Source organism: Dama dama, chromosome 15 (assembly GCF_033118175.1).
Source record: "Dama dama isolate Ldn47 chromosome 15, ASM3311817v1, whole genome shotgun sequence".
NCBI lineage: Eukaryota > Metazoa > Chordata > Mammalia > Artiodactyla > Cervidae > Dama > Dama dama.
The window spans coordinates 10050249-10075701 of record NC_083695.1 but is presented as its reverse complement, the minus strand read 5'-3'; the positions used below and the strand labels follow the sequence as shown (position 1 = coordinate 10075701).

At 34.9% G+C, this 25453-nt stretch overlaps 1 protein-coding gene across 6 annotated transcripts in view; it reads right to left on the bottom strand.

Moving 5' to 3' along the window:
* The window catches only part of ARID4B (AT-rich interaction domain 4B), a 133521-nt gene that overhangs the window by 30970 nt on the left and 77098 nt on the right, over window positions 1–25453 (bottom strand). For 3 of the 6 annotated variants that reach the window (XR_009696032.1, XM_061161450.1, XM_061161451.1), the window contains exons 9-17: window positions 23209–23288; window positions 21477–21553; window positions 20164–20318; window positions 16546–16618; window positions 14167–14261; window positions 13061–13158; window positions 11792–12035; window positions 11320–11495; window positions 6404–6658 (exon numbers count right to left, since the gene is read on the bottom strand). Coding sequence is in view for 5 of the 6 variants with exons in the window: in XM_061161450.1 (XP_061017433.1) it covers window positions 6404–6658; window positions 11320–11495; window positions 11792–12035; window positions 13061–13158; window positions 14167–14261; window positions 16546–16618; window positions 20164–20318; window positions 21477–21553; window positions 23209–23288 (1253 nt within the window). In the remaining variant the exon portion in view is untranslated. The remainder of the gene's footprint in view (window positions 1–6403; window positions 6659–11319; window positions 11496–11791; window positions 12036–13060; window positions 13159–14166; window positions 14262–16545; window positions 16619–20163; window positions 20319–21476; window positions 21554–23208; window positions 23289–25453) is intronic. The other 3 variants (XM_061161453.1, XM_061161452.1, XM_061161454.1) reach the window with 3 other exon arrangements.

Sequence of the window (25453 nt, the reverse complement as noted above, 5' to 3'; positions counted from 1 at the left end):
AAATTTCTCTACATGAAGGACTGTCTAATATAAAGCATTTTACATGGTGCAAAACAATTTTTCACATGAGCAGTAACATACAGCCCTTGACTTCTATAGTAGTTTTCCATTTTAATGCTTTGGATCATAAACATAAGTGAATAGGCTAGGACAGAAGGGTTTATGGAGACAAGAGTTTGGAGATGGCAGTGAGGTATGAAATGAAGTGAAATGAAGAAGGGCACACAAGAGGAGGTGTGCACAAAGAGAGTAAGGAGGCTTAGAGACAAAGATATGGGCCATGTTCCCCTTCTCTCCTTAAAACAGACAGTTATTTACTTGGAGACCACTGTCAAATGGCCTTCATTTACAGTTCTTTAACTTAATATGGAGTGGAAGAAAAGTCACAGGAGTGGAAGAAAAGTCACAGGATTGGGCACTTCCAGTCTATTCAAGTCTCTAACTCTTAACCCCATTTTATCTGTGAATTAGGAGATGGGCTCTGTGTATCACCCAAAGAGGTCATTAAAAAAGTTGAATACCACAATCAAAGATAAAAATTAACTCAAGATGGACCAAAATGCTAAATATTAAAGCTAAAACTATAAAACTCTCATAAGAAAATAGGGACGTTTTCATGACACTGAATTTGGCAACGTTTTCTAGGATACAAACCAAAAGCATGAGCAACACAGAAAAAAAATAGACAAACTGGACTTTATCAAAATTAAAAACTTCTGTACAGCAAATGACAATACCAAGGGTGAAAAGACAATTCTGTGGGTTCACAGGAGAAAATATATGCAAATTACATCTGATAAGGGATTAGTATACAGAATACATAAAGAACTCCGACAACTCTTTAACATCAACAAAAAAACAACCAATTCAAAAATGGGGAAAAAAAATTTGGCTCCAAAAAATAATTTAAAAAAATTCAACATCAAAAAAGTGACTCAAATCAAAACTGGAAAAACAGAAATACAGTGTAAATAAAGTTAAAATGTATACCAGAAGAATGAAAGAAGGGAACAATTAAAGTGGAGAAAATACATAAAGACAAGAAATAAGACAGAAAAGATAAAATAACTGAGAAGTGATTTTTTAATTTTGAGAACGGCAGAAAAGAAAAATAAACAAGAAAAGTAACTGCAGCTGCAGCTGTTGGAGCTCATGTAAAAAGTATCACAGAAAGAGTGATCAACTGAGTCAGTCACACAGGTAAGGCAAGTAAGAAGTTAAGAAACAAGGTTGAACAGTTGACAGTTCTGGAGGTGCAGTGTGGCATAAGCCTTACTGGGTTGGGTTTACACAAAAACAAAGAAAAAGTGGATAACAAGTGTAAATAACTCAAATCATTTTTGCCGGATGGAAATGGAGCAAAGAAACAGCACAGTAGAAAACGCAGGGTAAGTTCAAAGGAGTGTTCTTTGAGATCAAAGAAGTAACTGCAGGTCTATATACAGATGGGAATGGTTTAGAACAGAACAAGCAACAAAATATAGAGAAAAAAAAAAAAAGAGGAGAATTTCTGGGCCCATTAACTCTGATTTTGGCAGAAGGCATGGCAGTTAGAAGATGGGTTTTAGATAGCAGCATGCTTGTTCACCTAAGGTGAAAGATGAGAAGGCATAAAATACAGCAAGCATCATGTATAGGTAAGAAGGTCATGTAGTGGAATTCTGTAGAAATTTTCTTCTTTCAATTTTTCAATGAGGTCACCAGCTGAAAGCGGGGATGGGGAGAGTTGCTGGGGCTTTAAGGAGGGAAGAAAGAATATTAAAAAAGAAAGATTTCTATAACTGTACAGTGATGAATGTGAATGAATTACACTTACTATGGTGATCACTGTGTAATATATACAAATATCAAACTGTTATATTGTATACCTGAATATAATATTACCTGTTAATGATACCAATAAAAATTACAGTAATAACTAAAGATTATGCCATTAAAAAATAAAACAGACTGAGAAAGCAGAAAGGGCCCGGGAGGAGGACATACAGTGCCCACCTGAAGTTCACAGCCCTAACTTTAAAATAAGACCGATCACTGTGGTTGCTCATCAACTGCACAGGTGCAGGCCAGGAGGGGGAGGAGGAGTGTTAAGGCTGAATCAGGATTCTTGCAGTTCTGTCAAGCAGGTGCTGCAAAGCAACACAAGAGCAACAGAAGAATATAGGGGTATTAAAAAAATTCTAAGAAATGATTGAAGAATATAAGCAACATAAGGAGAGGTTGAGGGCATTAGGGGTTTGTAAATCCTGGTGGGATACTTCCCTCACCTGGACAAATTCCTCGATAGGGAATATTTCTTTGTACCTTTAGTGCAAAGCACAATATTGGCTCATAGATGTTGAACTTATGTTTGCCAAATAAAGAAACATGTTTGATAAACAGCGGGTGCGTGCTCACAAAAATGTGATTAAACCAACTGGTTTGTGAAAGCTTTTTACTCCACCTATTCCCTCCAAGGAGGTGCCAATTTGCTTCCAAAAATATGGTGTTTTTTAAATGAGACACATCTTCATTTCAAATAATATATTCAAGAATAATTTACCTTATTTTCAGTTTTCTGTAACATAATATGGACTAGAAATAACTTGTTGTTTGAGTTACAGTTGAAATTTACAGTGTCTCTTATTTTTAGTTGGGGTATTCTTTAATGTAGTTGGTAATCATCAACATAAAAAATAAACTCTCTAGTCAAATCTCCAAATCCACGGTTATAGAAAGTCAAGGTGGAAATGGAGAAAAATAAATCAGCACCAATACATGATAGAATATTGATGTATTTTAAATCCCATGCCAAGCAGTCTAGATAGTTCTAACACACAAGGTTGTAAATATTACTGAACAAGGATATTTGCTACTGAACAAAGATAAATCCAACACACTCAAAGTTATGGCAAATGAATTCCAAACTCTTTGTTTTCAAACATCAATCCCATGTTTTACGGCACGACCTAGAAACCTGAGAGTGAAAAGGATCAATTAGCTAATAATACTAAAAAAATCTATAAAATATTAACATCACTGAGAAATTAAAACAAATATAACAGTGAGCCTACTATTAAAACTACTGAAGTATGACTATAAGTTTTTTAATGTACGGAGATATATTTTTTAAAAGACTAAAAGAGAACACTACAATACAAAAAAGTAATCTTATCTTTCTTTTATGTATTTTCCTATTGAATGCGACTTTTGGATGAGTTTTTAAAATTCTGTAAACAAGCATGTGGTGAACTAGTAAATACTATATATAACACTGGAAAATAGTCTTACATATGGGTCATCATATCTGAAAAATTCTGTAGCTGTGTTTTACCATTCTGGGCTTCCCAGGTGGTGCTAGTGGTAAAGAACCTGGCTGCCAATGCAGGAGACATTAAGAGACTTGGGTTGGATCCCTGGGTCAGGAAGATTCCCCTGGAAGAGGGAATGACAAGCCACTACAGCATTCCTGCCTGGAGAATCCCATGGACAGAGAACCTGGCGGACTACAGTCTGTGGGGTCGGGAAGAGTCACACACAACTCAAGTAACTTAGCACTGAAGCACATGTGGTTAAGGATCAGAATTCTGGCGATTTCTCATAAATCTGATGTGAGCACATCAACATGTCTTTTTTCTCATCGTAGTAGTTAAAAACAAATTGACCCAAACACTATCTTATGTAAAAAAACAAAAAAAGCGACATTTTCAGTTATGAAATAGGGGTATAAATGAAAATTAACATAAAGGTTTATATAGAACTTCATAAAAAAGAAAAATGTAGAAATCATAAGAAAACAGTATTTTTCTAACTAAGAAAGATATTATTTTCCTTAAGAAAAATCTGCTTTCTGGAAAATGTTTCCTACCAAACAAAACTCAAACAGTTCCATACAAAATTTCCTAAATTGCTACTGTAATGAATGACTGCCAGTGAAAATAAAACTATTTTCATGAAACTTCATGCATAAATCTTCACTTCTAATTGCACAACTCAAGTTTAAATTGAGAAATCAAGCTGGAGCTCTCCCAAGTAACAGGAAGACAGTTGTAGAGCTGATGAGGATTTGTTGAGGTCCTCATCAGATTAGCTTCAGATGTAAAGGAGCTGCAAAACTCACAGTTTCTTATTCATCCATAAGACAGACTCTTTGGGTATTATTCCAGAGAGAAATGGAAATACTACAACACTGACTATAAAAAAATAACTGCTTAATCTACTGAAGTACAACTGTTTTCTCTATGATGCTGGAGTCTGTAGAGATCCACTCTACAGGTCTTCATCAAGATGGTAAGGTTTTCTTCTTTTCAAAGTTCGTACCATACAAATGTGTCAGTTGTCAGGAGTAGATGACATCCTTCTCATTAATTCAAGTTTGTCTTGTTGAACTAGGTCTCGTTTTTCTTTGCTATGTTATTAAAAACTTGAATGCCTCAATTTAAAATCTTCCCTTACTCTACCCAACCCTCCATCTACTTCAAAGCACAAGCACCAAACATTCCTTCTATGCTCTAAAATCCAAGTGCTCCTAGGATAGGATTATGCTTACTTTTATTCAATCTTTTCTTAACAAACCAAAGTTGCAACTTAACTGCAGAATAATTTCATGAATGTTTCAATTTTATCTATGCCTCTTCTGTTTAATGAAATAATTAGCAGAAAATAATCAAGTCTGCATTACAGTTAAACTTGGAGAATGCTTAAATTCTACCCACTGGTCACAGAATTAAAGCATTTTATAAAGACTACTAGGAAAACTGCCTCATTATATAACCTAGCAGAATAACTAGAAGAACTGGAAACAAACAAAAAACCATAAAAGATGATGTATCTCAGATTACCTATCTTGTGGGCCTTACATAGTAGTTATTAATTTTCACTGATGCAATTTTTCCTTCCGAATTTTAAACTAACATATTTAACATTTACATCCTGGGTCAAAGTGGAACTCCCTCTACATTTATATTTAATAAAATCAAAATGATTAAATATCACAGACAGCAAAATATTCTGATAGCAGCTCAGTAATCTCAAGTATCTTCCTTTGAACATGATATTAATAGTCAGCCCTTCAGGTGAGGGAAGTCAGGCACCACAGAGACAGCACAAGAACCGACAGTCAAAAGGATAAATTACACACGATGTTAAAAAGTGGTCTCTGGAGAAGCTTATGTTTCATCAGAACAATACTGATAGGCATTCTTAAAATCCAAAACTTTGTTAATCTTTTTGGTTAGAAGTAATAAAAGAAAAACGTCCTAAACAAAACTCCTACACATTTCCTTATGACTTAAGTGCTATTTTCTTCCAAGCTTCAGGATGGAACAAAACTGCACCATTCTCAAATTAGGAAAGGTAATCAGATTAGACTTGCTTCCAAAGCTTCCTACTGCTGCAAAAGGACAACACGAATTGTACTTTTAAGAAACAGAGAGTGTATTTTTTTTTAAGAAACAGACACTCTGGAGATGATGTTTTCTTAATCACATTCCAAACCACAGAATACAATGTAAACATAAATCATAAGAACTGTGTTCCTCCTTGAAAACGCTAGGCACACCATACCACCACCACTGAAAACTCCGATGGCAACCTTTTCAAAAGCTACAACTCATCACAGGCTACTCCAAATACAGTATCAGACATTCCAAAATAAATAAGGTTTTTCTCAAAGATATCTAGCTGCTCAGATCCCAAAACTAGCTTGTCAACGTTGGATAAAATTCAGATATTACCAAAGGAAACTTGTATAAGAAGAAAACTCAGTCCCGCTTTTCAGTTCCCTAGGTAAGTAGAGTTGGACCATGCGCCCTATTTCAGTCAAGCAGACTTGCTCATGATATTTCAATCATTGCTTCAAACATAAAAATTAATTTCTGAGGCTTCTGAACAAGGTGTAATGCAAGAGCTGCTAACGAGGAGATAAGGCCTTTCTGAAATAGCTAAAGCTTCCTAAGAAATCACAACTTTAAAATCCTGCCTACTAAAGGAAAGAAATGTGATGATTTAAGAAGATAACAAGGAAGAGGTGTTACCATGGAAAGGTAGATGAAAATGCAAGAGAGTCAGAAGCCTCATAATTGGCTTGTAGACCTCAAGAAGCTCAAATTCCTTTTAACTTTTAAAGAAAATTTTCTATCATTTTACCAACAATGTTGCCCCTATTAATCTACATGCATAACATTAAAATCAACTACACAGACTTTAGTTTTCTAGACACTAAGGATATCTTTGAAGTACTGAAAACAGTAAGGAGGAAGTCACTGAGAGAGATGTATTTACAAGCGAAAACCCCACGTTTTTTATACGGTATACTATGACCTCAATTGGAATACTAATAAATCTGTAATTCGTTCAATTTTAAAACAGGAAATCACCGTACGAGACTTTTCAGGTAGCAATCACCAGCTGAAACTCAAGTTACCTCACATTCCATCCGCAGTAATGCACCAAGTAAAGGACCTCTCCACCTTCGACATCAGAATCCTTAATACTAGCTTCATACACTTTTTGATTTTTCCCTCGTCCATACCGCACTTGGACTTTCATGCCTGGTGGATAGCACTCAAACTCCTCTTCCTCATTGTGGTCATCATCCTCTTCATCCTCTTCCTCCTCCTCCTCCTCCTCCTCCTCTACTTCTTCATCATCTTCCTCTTCCTCTTTATTCGTTTCATCTCTTGAAAGGTTTAAAAAACTGCAGTTAATAAAAGACACTTCATAAGCTTTTCAGTTCCAAACCACATAAATTGATAAAAATCGTGGCTGTGATTGTTCCGGGAATAGCAGGTTCCAAGCGTATGATATTCTCTGAGTTTCAATTTAATATTAAAAACTAAAACTGCATAAGATGACCATGGATGATTACAGAAAGATATATTCAGAGAAAATGAAAACTGAAAAGTAAGTGTATTAAAAGAAAATGTCCAACAGGCAGAAGAACAGAAGTTGTGCTGATCAGCAACAAACTAGCTAGTAAGGTTGATGCTAACATTTTTCTCATGTTTTATTGTAGAAGTTTTTTATAACTCAGCTAACAAAAACAAAAATCATCGTACCTCATAGCCATTTTCTGACTAAAAAATATTTTTCATTCAAATATTTCCAACCTCCAGATGTTTAAACAAGTTTTTACTAGCCAATGGCTAGTCTTAAAATAATTTCAACCAGATTTTCAGAAGTTGTATTAAATGAAATATTATTTCACCTTTTATAGGAATATCCTACTAAGTTCACATTAAAATCACATCAAGTTTTTTCTTTCTGTTCTTCTAAACTTCAACACAATTTCTGCTCTCTTTTCTCCATATTTACCAAAAGTCCTCTTCTACCAATTCTCTGAACTTTAAAGTTCTGAAGAAACAGGCATATGAGAGACCAGTTGCAAATATGAAACTGAAAGTCATCTGCATTCTAGAAGCAGCAATGCAACCATTCTGGTCTTCTCAATATCATATACTTTCTAAAACAATCATATTCATTTTATATTGACCACAAATTTGTATTCAATAAATTGGAGGAAAATCCTAAATTATAAATTTTCCAAGTACTAGATTTATTTTTAAAAAACTGCAACTACTTTTAATTTACTCTGCAGTATGTCTATCCTTATTGCAACAGTTTGCTCTCAAAAAGAATCCATCACTTTATAGCTGACAAATGAATAAATGTCATAAAATAGAACCATAAGACAGATAAGTAACTAACCCTTAAAAGTTAATGGGTATAATATGTAGATAAAAATACTTCCTCCACTAATAATTTTAGTTTTATATTCTTATATGCAAACTTTTTTAGCAATAACATGCTTTATCATTACTAATTACACAATTATGTAGCACCAAAAAATAAACTAGAAATAGTGTCACAAGTAGAACTATAAGGCTTTTTTATTCTCCTACCCCTTTCCTTCTATATATACAGTGAGGCAAGCAGGAATGAAGGGAAGCTTAATACACTTATGAAATTAAGTCTGAGTTCACAAAAGTACCAAATGAGTCAGTTTTCTCTGAAATGCATCACAAAGTCTACAAAGATTCTTAAGAATTACTATTTTAAAGACTTGTTTATAGTCAAATAGGTACGTAAAAATTAAATGAATCCAGCTGTAATCTGAGATAAAAAATATGAACTCTACCATTGAAAATCTATTAACATTTCTATAATGAAAAAATTGTAAGTAAGGCTGAAATATTTAAGAAACTATCAGAAAGGCTGAAATACCTAGGAAACCATCAGATAAACTATTAACTGATTTATATATATGTAATAAACATGTAAAATTAAAACAGTAATGCTTTTTCAGAAAGAATACTACTTGTTTAATCAGAAGATTATATCACTGCTCATCAGGGAGAAAAGGAAGTATATGCTGGTAGATACAACAAAGATGGATCATACACCAAAGAGATTTATCATGCATCTCAGAATCACTGTACAAAACATAAAAGAGATATAAGACGATTAAAAGTCTAAAATGTTTTAAACGAAAACTAACTCTAAACTGTACATTACATTATTAAGCCAAAACTATATAGGACTGAGGGCTTCCCTGGTGGCTCAAGGGTAAAGAATCCACCTGTCAAGGCAGGAGATGCAGATTCAATCCCTGGGTCAGGAAGATCCCCTGGAGGAGGAAACTGCAACCCATTCCAGTACTCTTGCCTGGAGAATCCCATGGACAGAGGAGCCTGGTGGGCTACAGTCCATGGGGTCGCAAAGAGTCAGACAGGACTGAGCAACTGAGCGCACACGCACACGCAGCACTGAAGCCAACCGGCAAACGCCAGTAACAGCTAGTACAGTCCTACTTTAGGTGGTAGCCAGCGCAATCTTTTATGTAATCTGGAATAAAAACCTCATACTCTGTATCAATTTTTAAAAGCAATTAAAAATTAGAATTTCTCATTTAATGTCATCCTCAGACACAAACCAAATGAGAGTCACTCAATAACACACTGAACTACAAAAAGGCATACAACACAATTACTGGCTATCAGCTGAAGCAAATATTCTCCCCCTCCTTCTCTTCTCAGTGGCAAAATCAGAGGTAGACACACCAAACAGGACACAGAATGCCAAGAAAGAGAGCCTTTCAAAGATAAAATGTAGCCAGTATACTAAGCAGATGTATGCATTACATACAAACATAAACACAAAACACACACATTGCATCAGTTATCTTTTACATTTTGGGAAACCAAATGTATCCACAAGGACTTTTTCATCTGAACTCACAAATATCAAATTTCCCAAGTTTGAGATCACATTCCTTACAATGGACCAAAATTAAGAACAAAATAACTACTATAGTTTATTAGTACCTACTACGGGCCAGGCACTGAACCAGATATTTTACATAAATTTAATTATTTAATCTTCCACACCTGAACTACAAAGGAAGGACACTGAAAGGTCTTGTACCAGCTAATTACTCAGAGACAGTTTATATACTAGGTATTTATATATGAATTCTTTACAATCACAAAATTTTCTGTTGCACTGATCTAATAAAATTCAGAGATCAGTTTTGGATATTTATAACCCATAATCTTCTACAGCAGCCACAACAGGAAAAGGTGTTTGTGGTATGATACATTTATAAATACCTGCAGTAAATAAAAAAGCCATAGGAATTTTCCTGGTGGTCCTTGCAGTACGGGCAACACAGGCTGAATCCCTGGTCAAGCAAGTGAGACCCCACACGCCACAGGGCAACTCTGCCTGTGCGCCGCAACTGCTGGGCCCGCGCTCAGGAGCCCATGCACTGCAGCCAGAGAGGCCTGGGTGCCACAACCAAGACCTGACGCATCAAAAATGAACACTTAAACTTTAAAAAAAGTGTGTAAAAATGTTAAAAATTTAATAAATAAATACATAAGCCATATAGCTGAAGAATTCAAAAAAACCTACAAAATATAGTTTATACCATAAAATAAGCTGAAGTACCAACATGAAAAATTAAGACAATTATTAGTCACAAAGAGAAAATACAGGCTTATTACAGGGCTTTCCACACGGTAAATGCTCCAGAAATAGATGCATATTTATAAATCTGATTTTTAGGCAAAAAGCTGAATCCTTATGAAATTTCTTAGTAGCTGACGTAGTCTTCAAGTAGCAGCAAGAGTACTTCGAATATACATTTAACACACACAGAAACATAACTAAGTATAATAGACAAACTATATTCATCTAAAGCCAGTTTTGTTACATTTTTCCATGTTTATTTGCATGTTGTGGTCAAAATTTTAGAATAACACTAAAATGGCTCAGTCGATAAAGAATATGCCTGCAATGCAGGAAACAGGAGTTCAATCCCTGGGTCGGGAAGATCCCCTGGAGAAGGAAATGGCAATCCACTCCAGTATTCTTGCCTGGAGAATCCCATGGACGGAGGAGCCTGGCAGGCTACAGCCATGGGGTCATAAGAGTCGGACACAACTTAGTGGCTAAACCACCAACCACCACCAAAATGAGCAAGAGATTTTAAGCAAAAAGATACCAAGTTTCTTAAAAGTAGAAATAATTTCCAGTATCACTAAGGAGTACTTGAAATACACATTTGTACACCAGAGAGACATATATATTACAGAGTGTAATAAACACATTTTACTATAGTCATCTAAGCATCATTTTTCCCTCTTCCTTGCTTGTCTGCATGCTGTGGCCAAATTTTAGAAAATACGAAAATGATCAAAAAAATATATAGTTGTACTTATTTAAAAGAATCACTAACAATGGGGATGTTTAGATTTTTTTTAAGCCTCAGAAACAAGATGAAATGCCAAAGATCACCTATAAAATGCAGGGTCCACTGTCAGTATAGGTATTATTGATACATTGCTAAATAATTCTCAAACTGACCAAACCAAGTAAATGCTACTATCACGTAAAATGCAACATAACAATTTTGACTTTTTATAAACTAAGTACTAGCAGTTTTCCATTCTTATTTTTTGCTTAAAAAATAATTACAACTCTCAAAATCTATACCCAACATACCATCTACAAAACACCGGAGAAAGCCATCTTCCCAAATTTGTATTATCTAGTTATGCAGCAGAGGCTAATGCAGTAAGAACTGTTCTTCTCTAGCTCAAGATTTCATAAATTTCCATGATGAGAGCAAGAATAATGGATCAGAAATATGATCTTTTTCTACAAATTTGCATTAGTAGGGTCTCTGAAGGAGGCAAATGCTATCTGCATAATAAATACAAATTAAAATCACTCATTTATTTTGTCAATCACATTTAGATTCATACAAACACACAAAGAGCAAATTACAAGAATTCATTCAGCTATAAAACGCATCTCAACCAAAAACAGATTTCTTACCCAGATTTTGCCTTCTCTTCTTCAGCTTCTACCTTTATGCTGAGGGATTCATCTGCTCCCATTGTCTCACCATCTTTATCTTCCAGATTTTCATTTTCTTCTGTTTTTTTCATGTTAACTTCTTTTTCCTGTTCAGATTGTGGAGGCACAGATTCTAATAAATTCTTTTTACTCCCCTAGAAAAAGATCAGAGGAACTAAACCAACAAAAGTAAAAATTGTCAACCTAATTCCATTATCTAATTACTAGCACAGGTACCAACCAGTACTGAGAAAGGTATTTTAACAATCTTCTGCCATCCCTAAAACAATGGCAAAAATAGCTAACGGCTATTTCAAACACAAAAATAGTATGTAATAAAGAAAATGCACGAACAATAAAATTTATAAGATAAATTAAATAAGGAATCTTTAGAGAGGATGGAGACAATGTACTAGAGAAAACAAAGGACTATTAACAGTACCCTATTTACCTGAGAGGGCTGAGTATTCTCCTTTCTTTCAATACCCTCTTCAAGAGGCTTTTCTTCTTTTGGTATTATATTTGCTTCCTCTTCAGTCTTTATTTCTTTGATTTCTGGCTCATTTTCTTCCTTAACTTTTATTTCTTTTACATTTTCACACTCCTTACAAGGCTTGTTAACAACCTTCTCTGGCAGTGCCATCTGAAATTCAATATTGGCCGACCTACAGTACTCCTCAAAACCATATAAGTATCTGGAAACACGAAAAGAAGTTATATTTGGGAAAACATTTTGAAATGTTATTGTAGAGTTGTGGTTTTTAAAATATGTGTTCACTTCTTCTAAGTTCTCAGATATTGAGCTACCTTAATACTCTAGCTTATTCTAGTTCAGTTCTTTACAATCTTTTTACTCAAATAAAAACTTTTTTCAAAGAAAAAAACTTCATTAAAAAAATGCTAAAGGTGAAAAGAAAGTCATCGTCTTAAATGCAGTAACTGTAGTAATAATAGCTATTAGAAGAACTAGTAATAGCATTTATTTATATGTCAGGTACTGGACCTCTGAGTATATGTAAAATTTCACTAGCTGATCAGACTAATCATTACTATGAGACAAATAGTATTATCTCATTTTAAAAACAAGAAAATCAAGGTCTAAAAGAACAAATAAATGGCCGAAGGGCATAAACAACAAATAACTGGCAGAACCAGGATTCGAACCTGGGTTTATGTGACTTTAAAACTTTGGCATTTTAACTTCTACACAATACTTTCCAAATTTGCTTGAGCACAAAAACTTTCTTCACAGATTATCTCACAGATCTACTATTCATGGAAATCAGTCCTGAATATTCATTGGAAGGACTGATTGCTGAAGCTGAAACTCCAATACTTTGGCCACGTGATGCGAAGAACTAATTCATGTGAAAAGACCCCAATGCTGGGAAACATTGAAGGCGGGAGAAGAAGGGGACGACAGAGGATGAGATGGTTGGATGGTATCATCGACTCAATGGACATGAGTTTGAATAAACTCCAGGAGTCGGTGATAGACAGGGAGGCCTGGTGTGCTGCAGTCCATGGGGTCGCAAAGAGTTGGACACGACTGAGCGACTGAACTGAATATTCATGGACTACACTCTAGAAAATGCTATTACAGAGTGATTACTCTAGTAAACCTTCCTTGAAATTACTAGCCTCAGTGATACGGTAAATTCCATCCTGCTTTCTAGGTAAAATGCTGTTGAACATAGCTATATCGAGTGCACGGACTTACTTTTTATAAGCACATTTAACATTGTATCCTGCAGCTGAATTTAAGACAGGGATTCCAAGATCTTGGTAGACTTGTTTCCAAACAGCTCCGCTTTCAATCTGACAGAGTAAAATGAAAATTCAAAAATTAAAGGGTGGGGAATATGATAAAACTTTGATAAATACCAAATGTGTGTGCTTGTGTGTGTCTGTGTATTATGTAGTTCTATATTTGTTGTTTCTAGTCTCAAGGAATGAAAAATACCAATTTTGATAAATTCTAAAAAAAATAATCTGGTTTACAGCAATGTTTTTAAGTAAGTTTTGGTATTCTAACAAATCTCAGAGAATTATAAATGCTGAAATCCTAGGTCATTTGACGTTTTACCTTTTTGGCCATGCCTCAAGGCATGCAGTTCCCAGCTCCCTGACCAGGGATCAAGCTTGCTTCCCCTACAGGGGAAGTTCAGAGTCTTAACCACCAGATAGCCAGGGAAGTCCCCGTTTGACGTTTAAATAAACCCTGCTATGGTAAATAAGAAAACATCTACATTCCTGAATCAAAAGCTTAATGAAATGACAGATAAAAAATTTTCCATGACGTATGATTTCCTATAAGCTAATAAAGTCGTTTCATGAATCCTAGTAACACAACGTACCTTTCTCCCCCAAGAATAGTCTTAACTGGATGAGTACCATACATCATGGCAACCTTAAGATAATTTCTTCAGTTCAACAAAGACTTTCTGCATATATGCACACATATATATGCAAATAATGTTTTCTATATATGTAAGGCACAGTGGTAGAGATCAAGGATATAAAGAATATTAAGACAGATCCCTGCTCTTACTGATCTTACAGTCTAATGGAAAAGAGACACAGAAAGAATTTCCACTAACATGGTTGTGTTATGACTCAGATAGCTTATGAAAGTTTGACAAACTTAATAGTAAATTAAAAATCTTCAAATTTAAATTTGGTCTGAGGAAGACCAAATTTCTAACTTGTACTCTTCATTTTCTTTTCCCTTTATTCTTAAGTTTTTGTTAATAGACACTTTTAGATGATTTTTAGATGAGAAAACATGTATGAAGAACATGTTTCACTTCTGATCGTAATACTTACATTATCAAATCCTCCAAGTTTGTGTACAAGTCTGAATAACTTAAAGAGATTCAAATTTCGATATCCAAGCACAGGTCGTTTGTTAATAGGTGTGCCTATTAAAGAAAACACGAATATATCAGAACCATGCTTCATATTTACTTAAATTTTGAAAAGATTCAAACATTACCATCAAATACATACAGTGCAATCTGTGTCTATATGAGAAAAACAGCCCTGGTTAATCAAAAATATATCTACTTAAATTCATTTTATCAAAAACTTTTTTCCTATATCAGATTTTTGAAACTTTATTCATATTTTATTTCACTTTCACTCCCCTGATGAGCCAAAGAATAAACAGTAAATGAAGCAAAATAAAACACCAACAAAAAATTTTAAAACATCAGTGTAACAATGTTTGGTAGAACTGAAAACAGTGTTGAGATAATCGATGGGCAACTGCTTCACAATGGGAATTACCTTTTATTTTCTTTGTATTTTACTAATTTACTACTATTATACAAAGTAAGTAATTCTAGAGTAAAGTTATAGTGTTGTTTATTCTAGGATATAAAAAAGTAGGATACTAAAACTATCAGAATGTTAGAATGTGATAAGAGAAAATAACAGGATAGAGATACACAACCTATTGCCCTTTCCAAAAAACATATATTAGATTTTATTCATTTTCTTCACTTTTTAATTTAGCTTATATAAAAAAAGCTTAAGAAATAGCCTGCCTTCTTAGGCCAAGCCTCCATGCATACAAATAAACACATAAATCAAGGACATTTTATACTGAAGAATAAAAAGATAACTATATTGTAGTAGCCACTATGCTTTACAAGAGCAAAAAGAAGACCAAGCCCGCAGCTACTCATCAACAATACAAAACTGGATTAAAAAAACATGAATTCACAAAGCATAATAGCACTTCTAAGTGTCATTCATTCATTTTGTCTTTTTCTTCAAGTCAGAAAGCTTTCAGTCTCTGCCCTCTACCTTGCTACCATCTTTACAGGAAAGGAGAAACTATACTCATAACAGCAGGTAAGAAAGAAACAGGGCCACAGTTACTAGATGACTAGATCACTGCAAGTTAAAAGTTAGTGTTAACACTGAGGAAACCAGATTTGAAAGAGACACACGTGCACCCCAATGTGCATCGCAGCGCTGTTTATAATAGCCAGGACATGGAAGCAACCTAGATGCCCATCAGCAGACGAATGGATAAGAAAGCTATGGTACATATACACAATGGAATATTATTCAGCCATTAAAAAGAATACATTTGAATCAGTTCTAATGAGATGGATAAAACTGGAGCCCGTCATACAGAGTGAAGTAAGCCAGAAAGACAAACAGCAATACAGTATACTAACGCATATATATGGAATTTAGAAAGATGGTAACGATAACCCTATATGCAAAACAGAAAAAGAGACACAGATGTACAGAACAGACTTTTGGACTCTATGGGAGAAGGCGAGGGTAGGATGATCTAAGAGAACAGCATCAAAACATGTATATTATCAAGTGTGAAACAGATCGCCAGTCCAGGCTGGATGCACGAGACAAGTGCTCGGGGCTGGTGCACTGGGAAGACCCAGAGGGATGGGGTGGGGAGGGAGGTGGGAGGGGGGATCGGGATGGGGAATACATGTAAATCCATGGCTGATTCATGTCAATGTATGGCAAAACCACTACAATATTGTAAAGTAATTAGCCTCCAACTAATAAAAATAAATGGGGGGGGGGGGAAAAAGTTTCCTTCTAAAACAAAAAATAAATAAATAAATAAAAGTTAGCTAATTACCATGCTCATATTTCTTGAGCCACAAAGGCAGATTCAAAAAGCTAAGACAAGGCTCACCTTGAGACTTGGTCACCTTTCTCTACACTTGATTTAATTTTGTTCTTTGTTTTACGTGGCTAAGTCATAAGAAGACTTATGGCCCATCTCAGAATGAATGCCTTGTCTGTCTGTGTGTCTCTCTCTTACATACAGAAACACATACAACTTGCGGCTGGCAGTGATTTTAGAGAAGAGGCTTTTCTACAGGCATACAGGGAGGCTCAAATAAAATGACGCTGTGATTCCCATTCTGTTACTGTTTTCTAATATAAGGGCTCTTTGGGGTCCCCCAAAGAAGTGGTGGGATAGACAGGACAGAATACAGTTATTTACAGGTCCATGGCCATAACATCCATCAAAATACTGTCAAATCCCACATTCTACTTACTACGTGACCGACATTACACTAGGATGCTGGTGATACTGGTAATCAAAATGACAGCCATGACTACCAGTGACACGCACCTTAATAAACAGAATTCTTATTTTTAAGATATTATCTGCTATCTACATTAATAAAGAATCAAAGAAAAAACACTCACCTCTGTCTTCCATAAATTTGTACAATTGCTGAAGAAAGTTCTCCCTTTCCTCTGGAAATGGTTCTATTTCTTCCTAATTTTAGTCACAGAAGAATAAAATATTATTTTCCTCAGTTAAGCATTTTAATAACACAAGCAGATTTCCTACCAACAGCAAACACTAATACTCACTAGAATATTTCAAAGGCTTTTTACCAAAAAAAAAAAAACCTTAACACTAAGCTATTCAAAACCAGAAAGTCTAGACATTTTATGCTTTACAGAGAAATATGTCCTAAAAGGTTATCTCAATAGTGACAATCCCAAATGTAAATGCTCATATAAGAAATGAGACCAACAAGCTGGTTCATGAACTTTTTACCACATCAGAGATCTAGTCTCTAAGTCACGGTCACAGGCTCAAGAAGACCTACCCTCACTTATGTTAAACTGGGTCAGGGCTTAACACTGAAACTGACTCTACTCTCGCTCCTCCAGGAACTAAGCAAGTGAAGGCCCCATCAGCTGCGACTAAAATTATCCTTCATTATATTCGGCCCCACAGTATAGTACTTCAAACTTATAAAATCAGTAAAGTGGGGAACAAACTTGATCTACAATACCTGAAGATTCAGACTTAGGGAAATCTTCAAGTAATAAAATAGTTCCCCGATTTATCAATTACAAGGGAGGGACTAGCTTCTTGCTGCTGTGGCCAGGGGCTGTGGCAGTAGGGAGCTGGTCCTGAAGCAACCTGCAAGGAGCAGGGTAGTAGGTGAGATGGAGGAACTCATCAATTCAGTGACCATCAACAAACATTTAATGAGCACCAGTGAGTGTAGGCACTATGCAAGGTGCTGAGTCAAAAGAGAAACAAGCGATGGTGCCTGCCATTACAGAGCATGATCAGTAGTAACTGCAGAGGAAGCGATTCAAAATACACACTGAGGCTTTACAGTTACTCTGGTTGAAACAAAAGTATTCCAAGTGGTAAAAGCCAGGAAAATACTTTTCAACTGATAGCCTAAATATATCATTCTAATTTTAAAAATCATGTGTCTAAAATCACTGCTAGAGTGAGATTTGCCTCTATCTTAAAAGCAAGCAGAAAAAAGGAAGTTAAAGACAACAAAAACTTGTATCGATAAAACTACTATGCTTGCTAATAATTGGGCAGAGAAGAATAAATGATAATTATTAGTTTGCTTAAGATAAAATTTGTTTTTCTCAACCTAAACATGATCCAATGCACTGCATTTTGGTAAGGCAGTCAGACCTAAGTCTAAGGAATACTGTTTTCTAGGTATTTTCTTAAATGCCCCCATGGTACAATATTGGGACTTTCATAAACCACCAAATTTTTTCCTACTGCCAAAATTTTAAGTGAAGTTTGTATTTAACTTAAAAAAAAATGTTTAAACTGGAAACCAGATTTGCTTTTATGAAAACATCTGTAAAACATAAATCTAAGTAACAAAAGTTTTGGTAACTAATATTTACTGATCATCTGTTGCATGTTACCCACTATTACAGACACTATGAGTACAAGTAAGATGGACTCCTGACCCTTGACGAGCTTACTGATTAGCAGGGCAAAAAACAAATAGAAAATAAATACATGCACATATGTAATGCATGTATGCTGCTGCTGCTGATGCTGCTAAGTCACTTCAGTCCTGTCCGCCTCTGTGTGACCCCAGAGACGGCAGCCCATCAGGCTCCTCTGTCCCTGGGATTCTCCAGGCAAGAACACTGGAGTGGGTTGTCATTTCCTTCTCCAATGCATGAAAGTGAAAAGTGAAAGTGAAGTCGCTCAGTCGTGTCTGACTCTCAGCGACCCCATGGACCGAGCCTACCAGGCTCCTCCGTCCATGGGATTTTCCAGGTAAGAGTAGTGGAGTGGGTTGCCACTGCCTTCTCCGAATGCCATGTATATATGTAGGCAAAAATTTCTACAAGGGGTGGTATCTGTTTAGATTATCAAATGGAGTGATTAACTTTTCTTGCAGAAGTTGATGGTTCTCTCCTTTACAGAGAAAACAGGTTAGTAAGGTTTAAAAAACTCAACAAGAGTGTGTCATGCTGACAAAGGGCGAGGTGGGGAAGGGCACTGTAAAGAAAGGTATTAGTTTGTACAGAAGTGAGTAGAAACAAAAGGTTTGTAATTCGATGTTACTACAACCTAGTTCAAAGTAAGAGGGCAGGGAATTCCCTGGAGGGCCAATGTTAGAAATTCACACTTTCACTGCCAAAGTCCCGGGTTCAACACCTGGTTGGGGAACTAAGATCTGGAAAGCCATGTGGTACCACCAAAAACAAATAAACAAAAAAATAAAGTAGGAGAATATACCAGAAGAAGTGATGGGAAAAAAGAGAGCACAGGTTGGGCTATAAAGGGAGGTTCTTCTGAAAGTAAAGCCTGACTTCCAGAGTAATAACTCAAGACGGACTGTAGCCTGCCAGTCCAAGGGATTTTCAGGCAAGAATACTAGAGTGGGTTGCCATTTCCTAATCCAAGGGGATCTTCCTGACCCAGGGATCAAACCTGCCATCTCTTACGTCTCCTGCACTGCAGGCAGACTCTTTACCACTGTGCCACCTGAGAAGCAAGGGACTGATGGCTTATTTTTAACATTTTAAATAGAAAGCAATGGAGAAGACTGATGCCAGGGAAGCTTTCACACTATACACTGTCATTATAGATCATTATATTATAAAACATAAACCTTAAAATGTTCCTACTTCATCAATAGTTGTTTATTGCAGTTACATGGAAAAATTTCATAACTTACCTAAAATATTACATATTGACATTAACTTATCTTTGTTTCCTGAAAACACTAAAATACAATGGTCATGTATTGCAGCGATCATTATCTGCATCATTATTCCCCCAATAACTTTCATAAAGCCATTCAGCAAACCATTAAGGAGCACAGTGGCGCACTGTCACTAGTAATGTTATGGGCAATTTTGTCAGTACTTGTCACTGATGGACCTAAAGTACCAGCTACAATAAAATCTAAATTTAGCTCCTTGATCCACATAAATTCACAGATGTCTTATTTTGTATCAGATAAAATCTAATACAAAAATCTTTGTACTGATTCTTTGAATCAAAGATATTAATCTTTACTTTTATGCTGACTATTCCTTTAACATTAGATAGAAGACATTTTATTCTTTATGAGATACTGTAATAAAATATGCAGATGTAAACACAGTATGAGGTCACAGCTGTCTATGTGATGGTAAAAAGCATATGAAAGTAGAGTTCTGCTGTATTAAGAAACACTTTTTCCCTTTTTTTAATTGAAATATAGATGACACACAATACTGTATCAATTTCAGGTGTATGACATATTGATTTGACATTTATATACATTATGGACTGAAGATTAAGAAATATTTTTGAGGTTAGAGGGATAACTACACTTAGTATTTTTAATTTCACAAAACCATATTTCTATTTTAAGGATAAGTAAGCAAACTATTTGATTATGATGAATACACAAGAACAATTGTATTATGAAATATTTCTGATACTAAAAATATTTAAGTGATTAATGACTTCATGCCAAATCCCAAAGGGAACTCAACTGGTTTTCACTGTAAAAGGCATTAACTCTTTTTACTCACCTCTTCTTCGCTGCTGTTATCCTCCTTTTCTTTTTCATCATCTTCCTCCTCCTCTTCTTCCTCTGCTTCGCTGCTAGAACTATCTTCTTTCAATTCAGTCTTCCAGTTAGCAGGAATAGTTCTACTTTTGTGAAATTCAAGTGCCTGATCAAAGGCTGGAAAGAGGTCATAAACTATCAACTGGAGAAATTAAGAACTGATTTGTCTAAAAATATTAACAGGATAAGGAAATAAAAACTACTGTGCTGCCACCACTGACATTTATGAAGCGGTTGCATTGGGCTAGGCATTGGGCTAACTGCTTTTCGGTGTAGCAACCCATTAATCTTAACAGTCTTAGGCATTAGGTATCTATTTTATAGATGGCAAAACTCAGGTGACTTAGGTTCAAACAAAGACAAGAAAAGGGGCAGATATATTCTTTTAAACAAATATTAAGAATGAATAGTAAACATTAAACATTGAAGTAAATCTAGTAAACATTAAACCTTTATAATCATTTTATCAAAAAATCATTAAACAGTATTATGTAACAGGCACAGAGCCACTGTAGTAACTTACAAGTATCTGAAAATATACTATAAATATGTACTCTACATTTTCAGTTAACTCTGAATAAAAATTAATGATTAATTTAACTATAAATACCTAGACACAGTTATTCTCACTTTACAATACAGAGAAATAAATTCTCAACCATAAATCTTGATGATTTTTAACCAGTCTATATAGTGTATTATCTAATTTGGTAAACATGAGCAAAGAAAAAACAGTTCTTTACAGTGCCAAAAATCAAGTAAGAGATGTAATTACAGCATATTCCCCAATAAAATATAACTACTGTTACAAGAAATGACAAAAATCAAGACTACTTTGATTCCTGTTTTTACCATCCTCAGGAACTGATATTTTATTTACTAGGCCAGACTACAGTGATAGCTGATGATCTTGTTCTTGATCTTTTTTAGATTACTGTCCCAATTATAAGCTAAAAAAAAAAAAGAGAATACTATGATAACAAAAGACACTTTGGTTTACAAAAGCAGAGGTCGCATGGGACCAAAGGTAACTTCAAAAACTTCATTAAAAAAAAAATTTTTTTAAGACCAAAAGAATATTTAATCTTCAGAAACACTTCATTAGTTTCTCTTTTCTCTCTGTTTGGCCACACTGTGCGACCTACGAGATCTTAGTTCCCTGACCAGAACTCCAGCAGTGAAAGCTCCAGCAGTGAAAGCGCAGAGTCCATAATGGACCACCAGGGCATGCCTCATCAGTTTTTAAATTAAGTATAAATCCAAAAGTATCCTTACCTTGTTTTAACACAGCGTCAGGCTTTGGTACAGTGTCACTAGTAATTTCATGGACATCCTTTCTCGGTACTGAAGTACTGTGTTATTTTTAATTTTAAAGGAAAAAACCCACAAAAATACAACAAAGATTAATTAACAGTCCAATTACCTACCACAGAAAGATACTGAAAACATGGGAACACTGATGGAAATGACTGCACACAGGGTTGCAAGTCTCAAACAAAATACTAGGCAGGACATTAAAAATGGAATCATCTCCAAGAGGACCCCACCTTAATAAGATGTTTTATAAGAATTCTCGGAGTAACTGGTTAAATGCAATACTAAAAATATTGAAACTCTGAAAATAATCAATTAAAATGTTTACATAGCAGAATGCATCAATCCAATTAAAAAAGTAAGTTAAATAGCAAGCATTTGCCATCATCTTAAGATAATCTCAAGAAATAAATAAATTTAAGATTGGAAGAAAATGTACTATTTTATAATGTAAAATGTTCAACAATTTTGTTTAAACTGAATCCTAGGTTCAAAGCAAACTTCTAATATACAATTGAAGTTCTCTCATGTAGAAGCTATAAGAAGGGTTTGGATGCAAGCAACTGGGAGAGGTCATTTTATCATATATGTCACATTTATTTCTTACTTAACATGAATAAATCATTATTTATCATCTTATTAAAGCTTTTCTGCACTTGGTTTGTTTCAACCAATCCACAGAAGTCTAAAAACTATTCCAAATACACTTTTCAGCCTGCCTCTTTTTAAACTTTAAAGATTTCAAATATATACAGAAGTATAACTGTAAAATGAACTCCCACGAATCCATCATCCAACTACAACAATCATTAACTGAGTCAGTGTCTCATTTACACCCCTATCTACCTCTTCCCACACCAAGTGGACTATTTTAAAGCAAATCTCAGACATTATATAATTTATAATATTTTATTCTTTTGAAAATACAATCCTATCATCACACATTTAAAAATTCACAGTAATTTCTTAATATCAACAAACTAGTATTCAATTTCAATGCTCAAACTTTTGTGAAAGTGGGTTTCATATAGATTATTTTTAAGTCATGTTTCAGAACTTGAAAATCCAAAAACCAATCTTAAAGTATGATGATCTTTTTAAAGCACTCACCCGATAAGGCAAAATATCAACATAAAATACATGGATTTTCTAGTCACACAATTCTCAAAGGGAAAAAACACCCACAGAAATTGATAGCTCAGTTTTAGAAAAGCTCTACATGAAAATTCATTATCTTAATACCCAACATATATTTATAGTAACTCATTTTAATCCTTAAGACTACCGCAAAATTCAAATGTTACAAAACAGGTATTACCACACTCATTTAGAAATAATTTAAAATGTTAGAAAATCCTAATTAGATACTCAAAACAATAAATATATATCAATTAATATATCCATGAAGTATTAGATGTGGTAGATTTATTGAATTTTCCTCAATAAACCATCAGTTATTATATAGGCAAATATTGATAAATTAGTATTGAGAGTACAGCTTAGAAAAGACCAACTGAACAAGACATATTTTAAGGCTACTACACTTAATGACAATATGAAAGATGATCATGCTTTGAAACACTCTAAATGATAAAAAGGAAAAGCAGAACATCACTGGAAATAACTAATTTATAATTTATCATCCTAATTTGGAAAAGCAGCCTATTTTTCATACCAAGTGAATTATACTTACAATTTGCCATCTTTGAAAGATCGAACAAGAATATTATCCTTTTTCACAGCAATTTCATCACTACAATCAGGACATACCACCTTTTTAAAAAAAAGTATGAAACTATTATAACTAAAATCACTGTTTATAGATAGTTACATAAGTATCAATTATTTAAATCTTAAAAAATAGTTTCAGCTTAAAATTTAAAAACTAATTTTAGTTTGAGGGTAAAACAACATACACATGTGTAACAATATACACAAGCAATTTAAAGTTTATATCCTAAAACACACACACACATATGTGGGAATGCACACAAGTAATTTTATTTTCTATATCCTTCCAGCTCTCTGGATTATCCACGTTATTCTTTGACACAGGCACGATATTGAGAGCACAATCATGGCTCTGACTAGATTGATGCTATGGACCAAGTCTAGGCAGAAACAGAAAACTGGATGAGAGTGGCGCGGTGGGGGAAAGAAGGAGAGCCAGGCTTAACAGAAGGTCTGCAGCAGGGCTGGGAGAACGGCAGGGACCAAAGTGGGGTATCAGAATCTTAATCAGAGCAGCCTCTATCTTAAAAAAGACAGAGATGATGTGCTGCTTATTATTTACATCTAAACATGTATGTTAATAATACTAAAATTTCTCCATAATACTACCCCTTCTGAAAATAAATTATTTTAAAGTGAGTACCTTCCTGGAATCTACATAACATTTATTACTACCAAAATAGAAGATTTTATTTGAAGTCACTCCAGCTATTATTGAAAGTAAGGCTAAGGCATGCCTTCTCAAAGATAATATTAATTCAAGACACCTATAAATTTTTGTTATTTTAATTCCAAGACAGTTCACTATATATACCAAGAACAACATCCTAGTTTGGTTTTTTTATGGAAAAAAAAAAAAAAATGGGCTAAATAAGTGTGACGAATTTAAGGATTGTCTTATTAGCTCTGAAAAATGCCAGAACGGTATTTAAATGCATGTATTCTCACTACAGGTTTGAGAGGAGCCAGAAATATGTAAGTCTAATTCAGTCTTTAATTCACTGTTTTTTCTAATTTATTTTTTAATGTTTTGGCTGCATCGTGTGTTACACAGGATCTCAGTTTCTCAACCAATGACTGAACATTCCTCCCGCAGTGGAAGCACTGGTCCTAACCACTGGATAGCATAGGGAATTCACCTAATTCAGTCTCTAAAAGGTTAACAATTTCCATAATTGTAACTGCACTGCATTAAGCATTGCTTAAATGTTGACGGCATTATGAAATAATTCACTAAGAAAAGGCTTTTACGTGTATTAGCATCTAGGAAAACTTTCCTATCATTTCAAAAGGGTCCTGAAGTAAATACTTAATCTATCCATTCATTCATCCAGTCACTCCACAAATACAAACTATTTCATCAAGGTACTGTGTACTAGAGCACAGAGGCCAAGACAGTCACTGTTTCCCCCCACAGTGAGCCTGTATTCTAACTGGGAAGACAAGCACTAACCAAGTTATGTGCACGTGTATTTAACTGCTACTATCTAGGTGGTCAGAAACCACTTCTTTGAGGACACAACATTTACACTAAGCTTTGTAAACTGAGTAGTAACTGATTTGACAAAGGATGGCTGTATATACACATGTCTGTAGGACAGGCTGCACTGCGAGAAGAGGAAACAGATTATGGGAAGGGCCTGACACAGCAAGCAGTGAAACCCAGTCTAGGAAGTAAAAGGTCAATATGGCTAACTTTCTGCCTGGGCTGAATAAGAAAGATACGCAGAGCTTAGATTTGTCCATTTTGTAAGCCATGTCAATTCTGAGGACAGAACTCTAAAGTCTCTCAGGGAAGGATCTGAAGCAAGACAATGTCATAGCAGAATCGCCTTTTTTAAAATGACTTTTGGCTGTCATAAAGAAAATGGGCCAGAGAAGGGCAGGAGTTGAAAGAGATTAAGCTACTGCAAATCATCCAGGTGAGAGATGGTGACCTGCATATAAAGTGGTGGCGATGGCAGATTAAAGGAATGAGAAGTATTAGAGAAAATTAGGAAAGTGAAGAGGTGAGAGAGAAAAGGATGCTTACATTTCTACCTTGTGAAAATGGTGTCGTTCACAGGGAAAGGAAACAATGGAGAGGGGTCAAGTTTGGGAACACAGGGAAGAGAGAGTAAATTTAGGCTTATTAAGCTTGTTAAGTTTTCAGGTGACTAAAGGACAACCAAGTAGAGATACTGAATAGACAGATACTCAGATCCAGA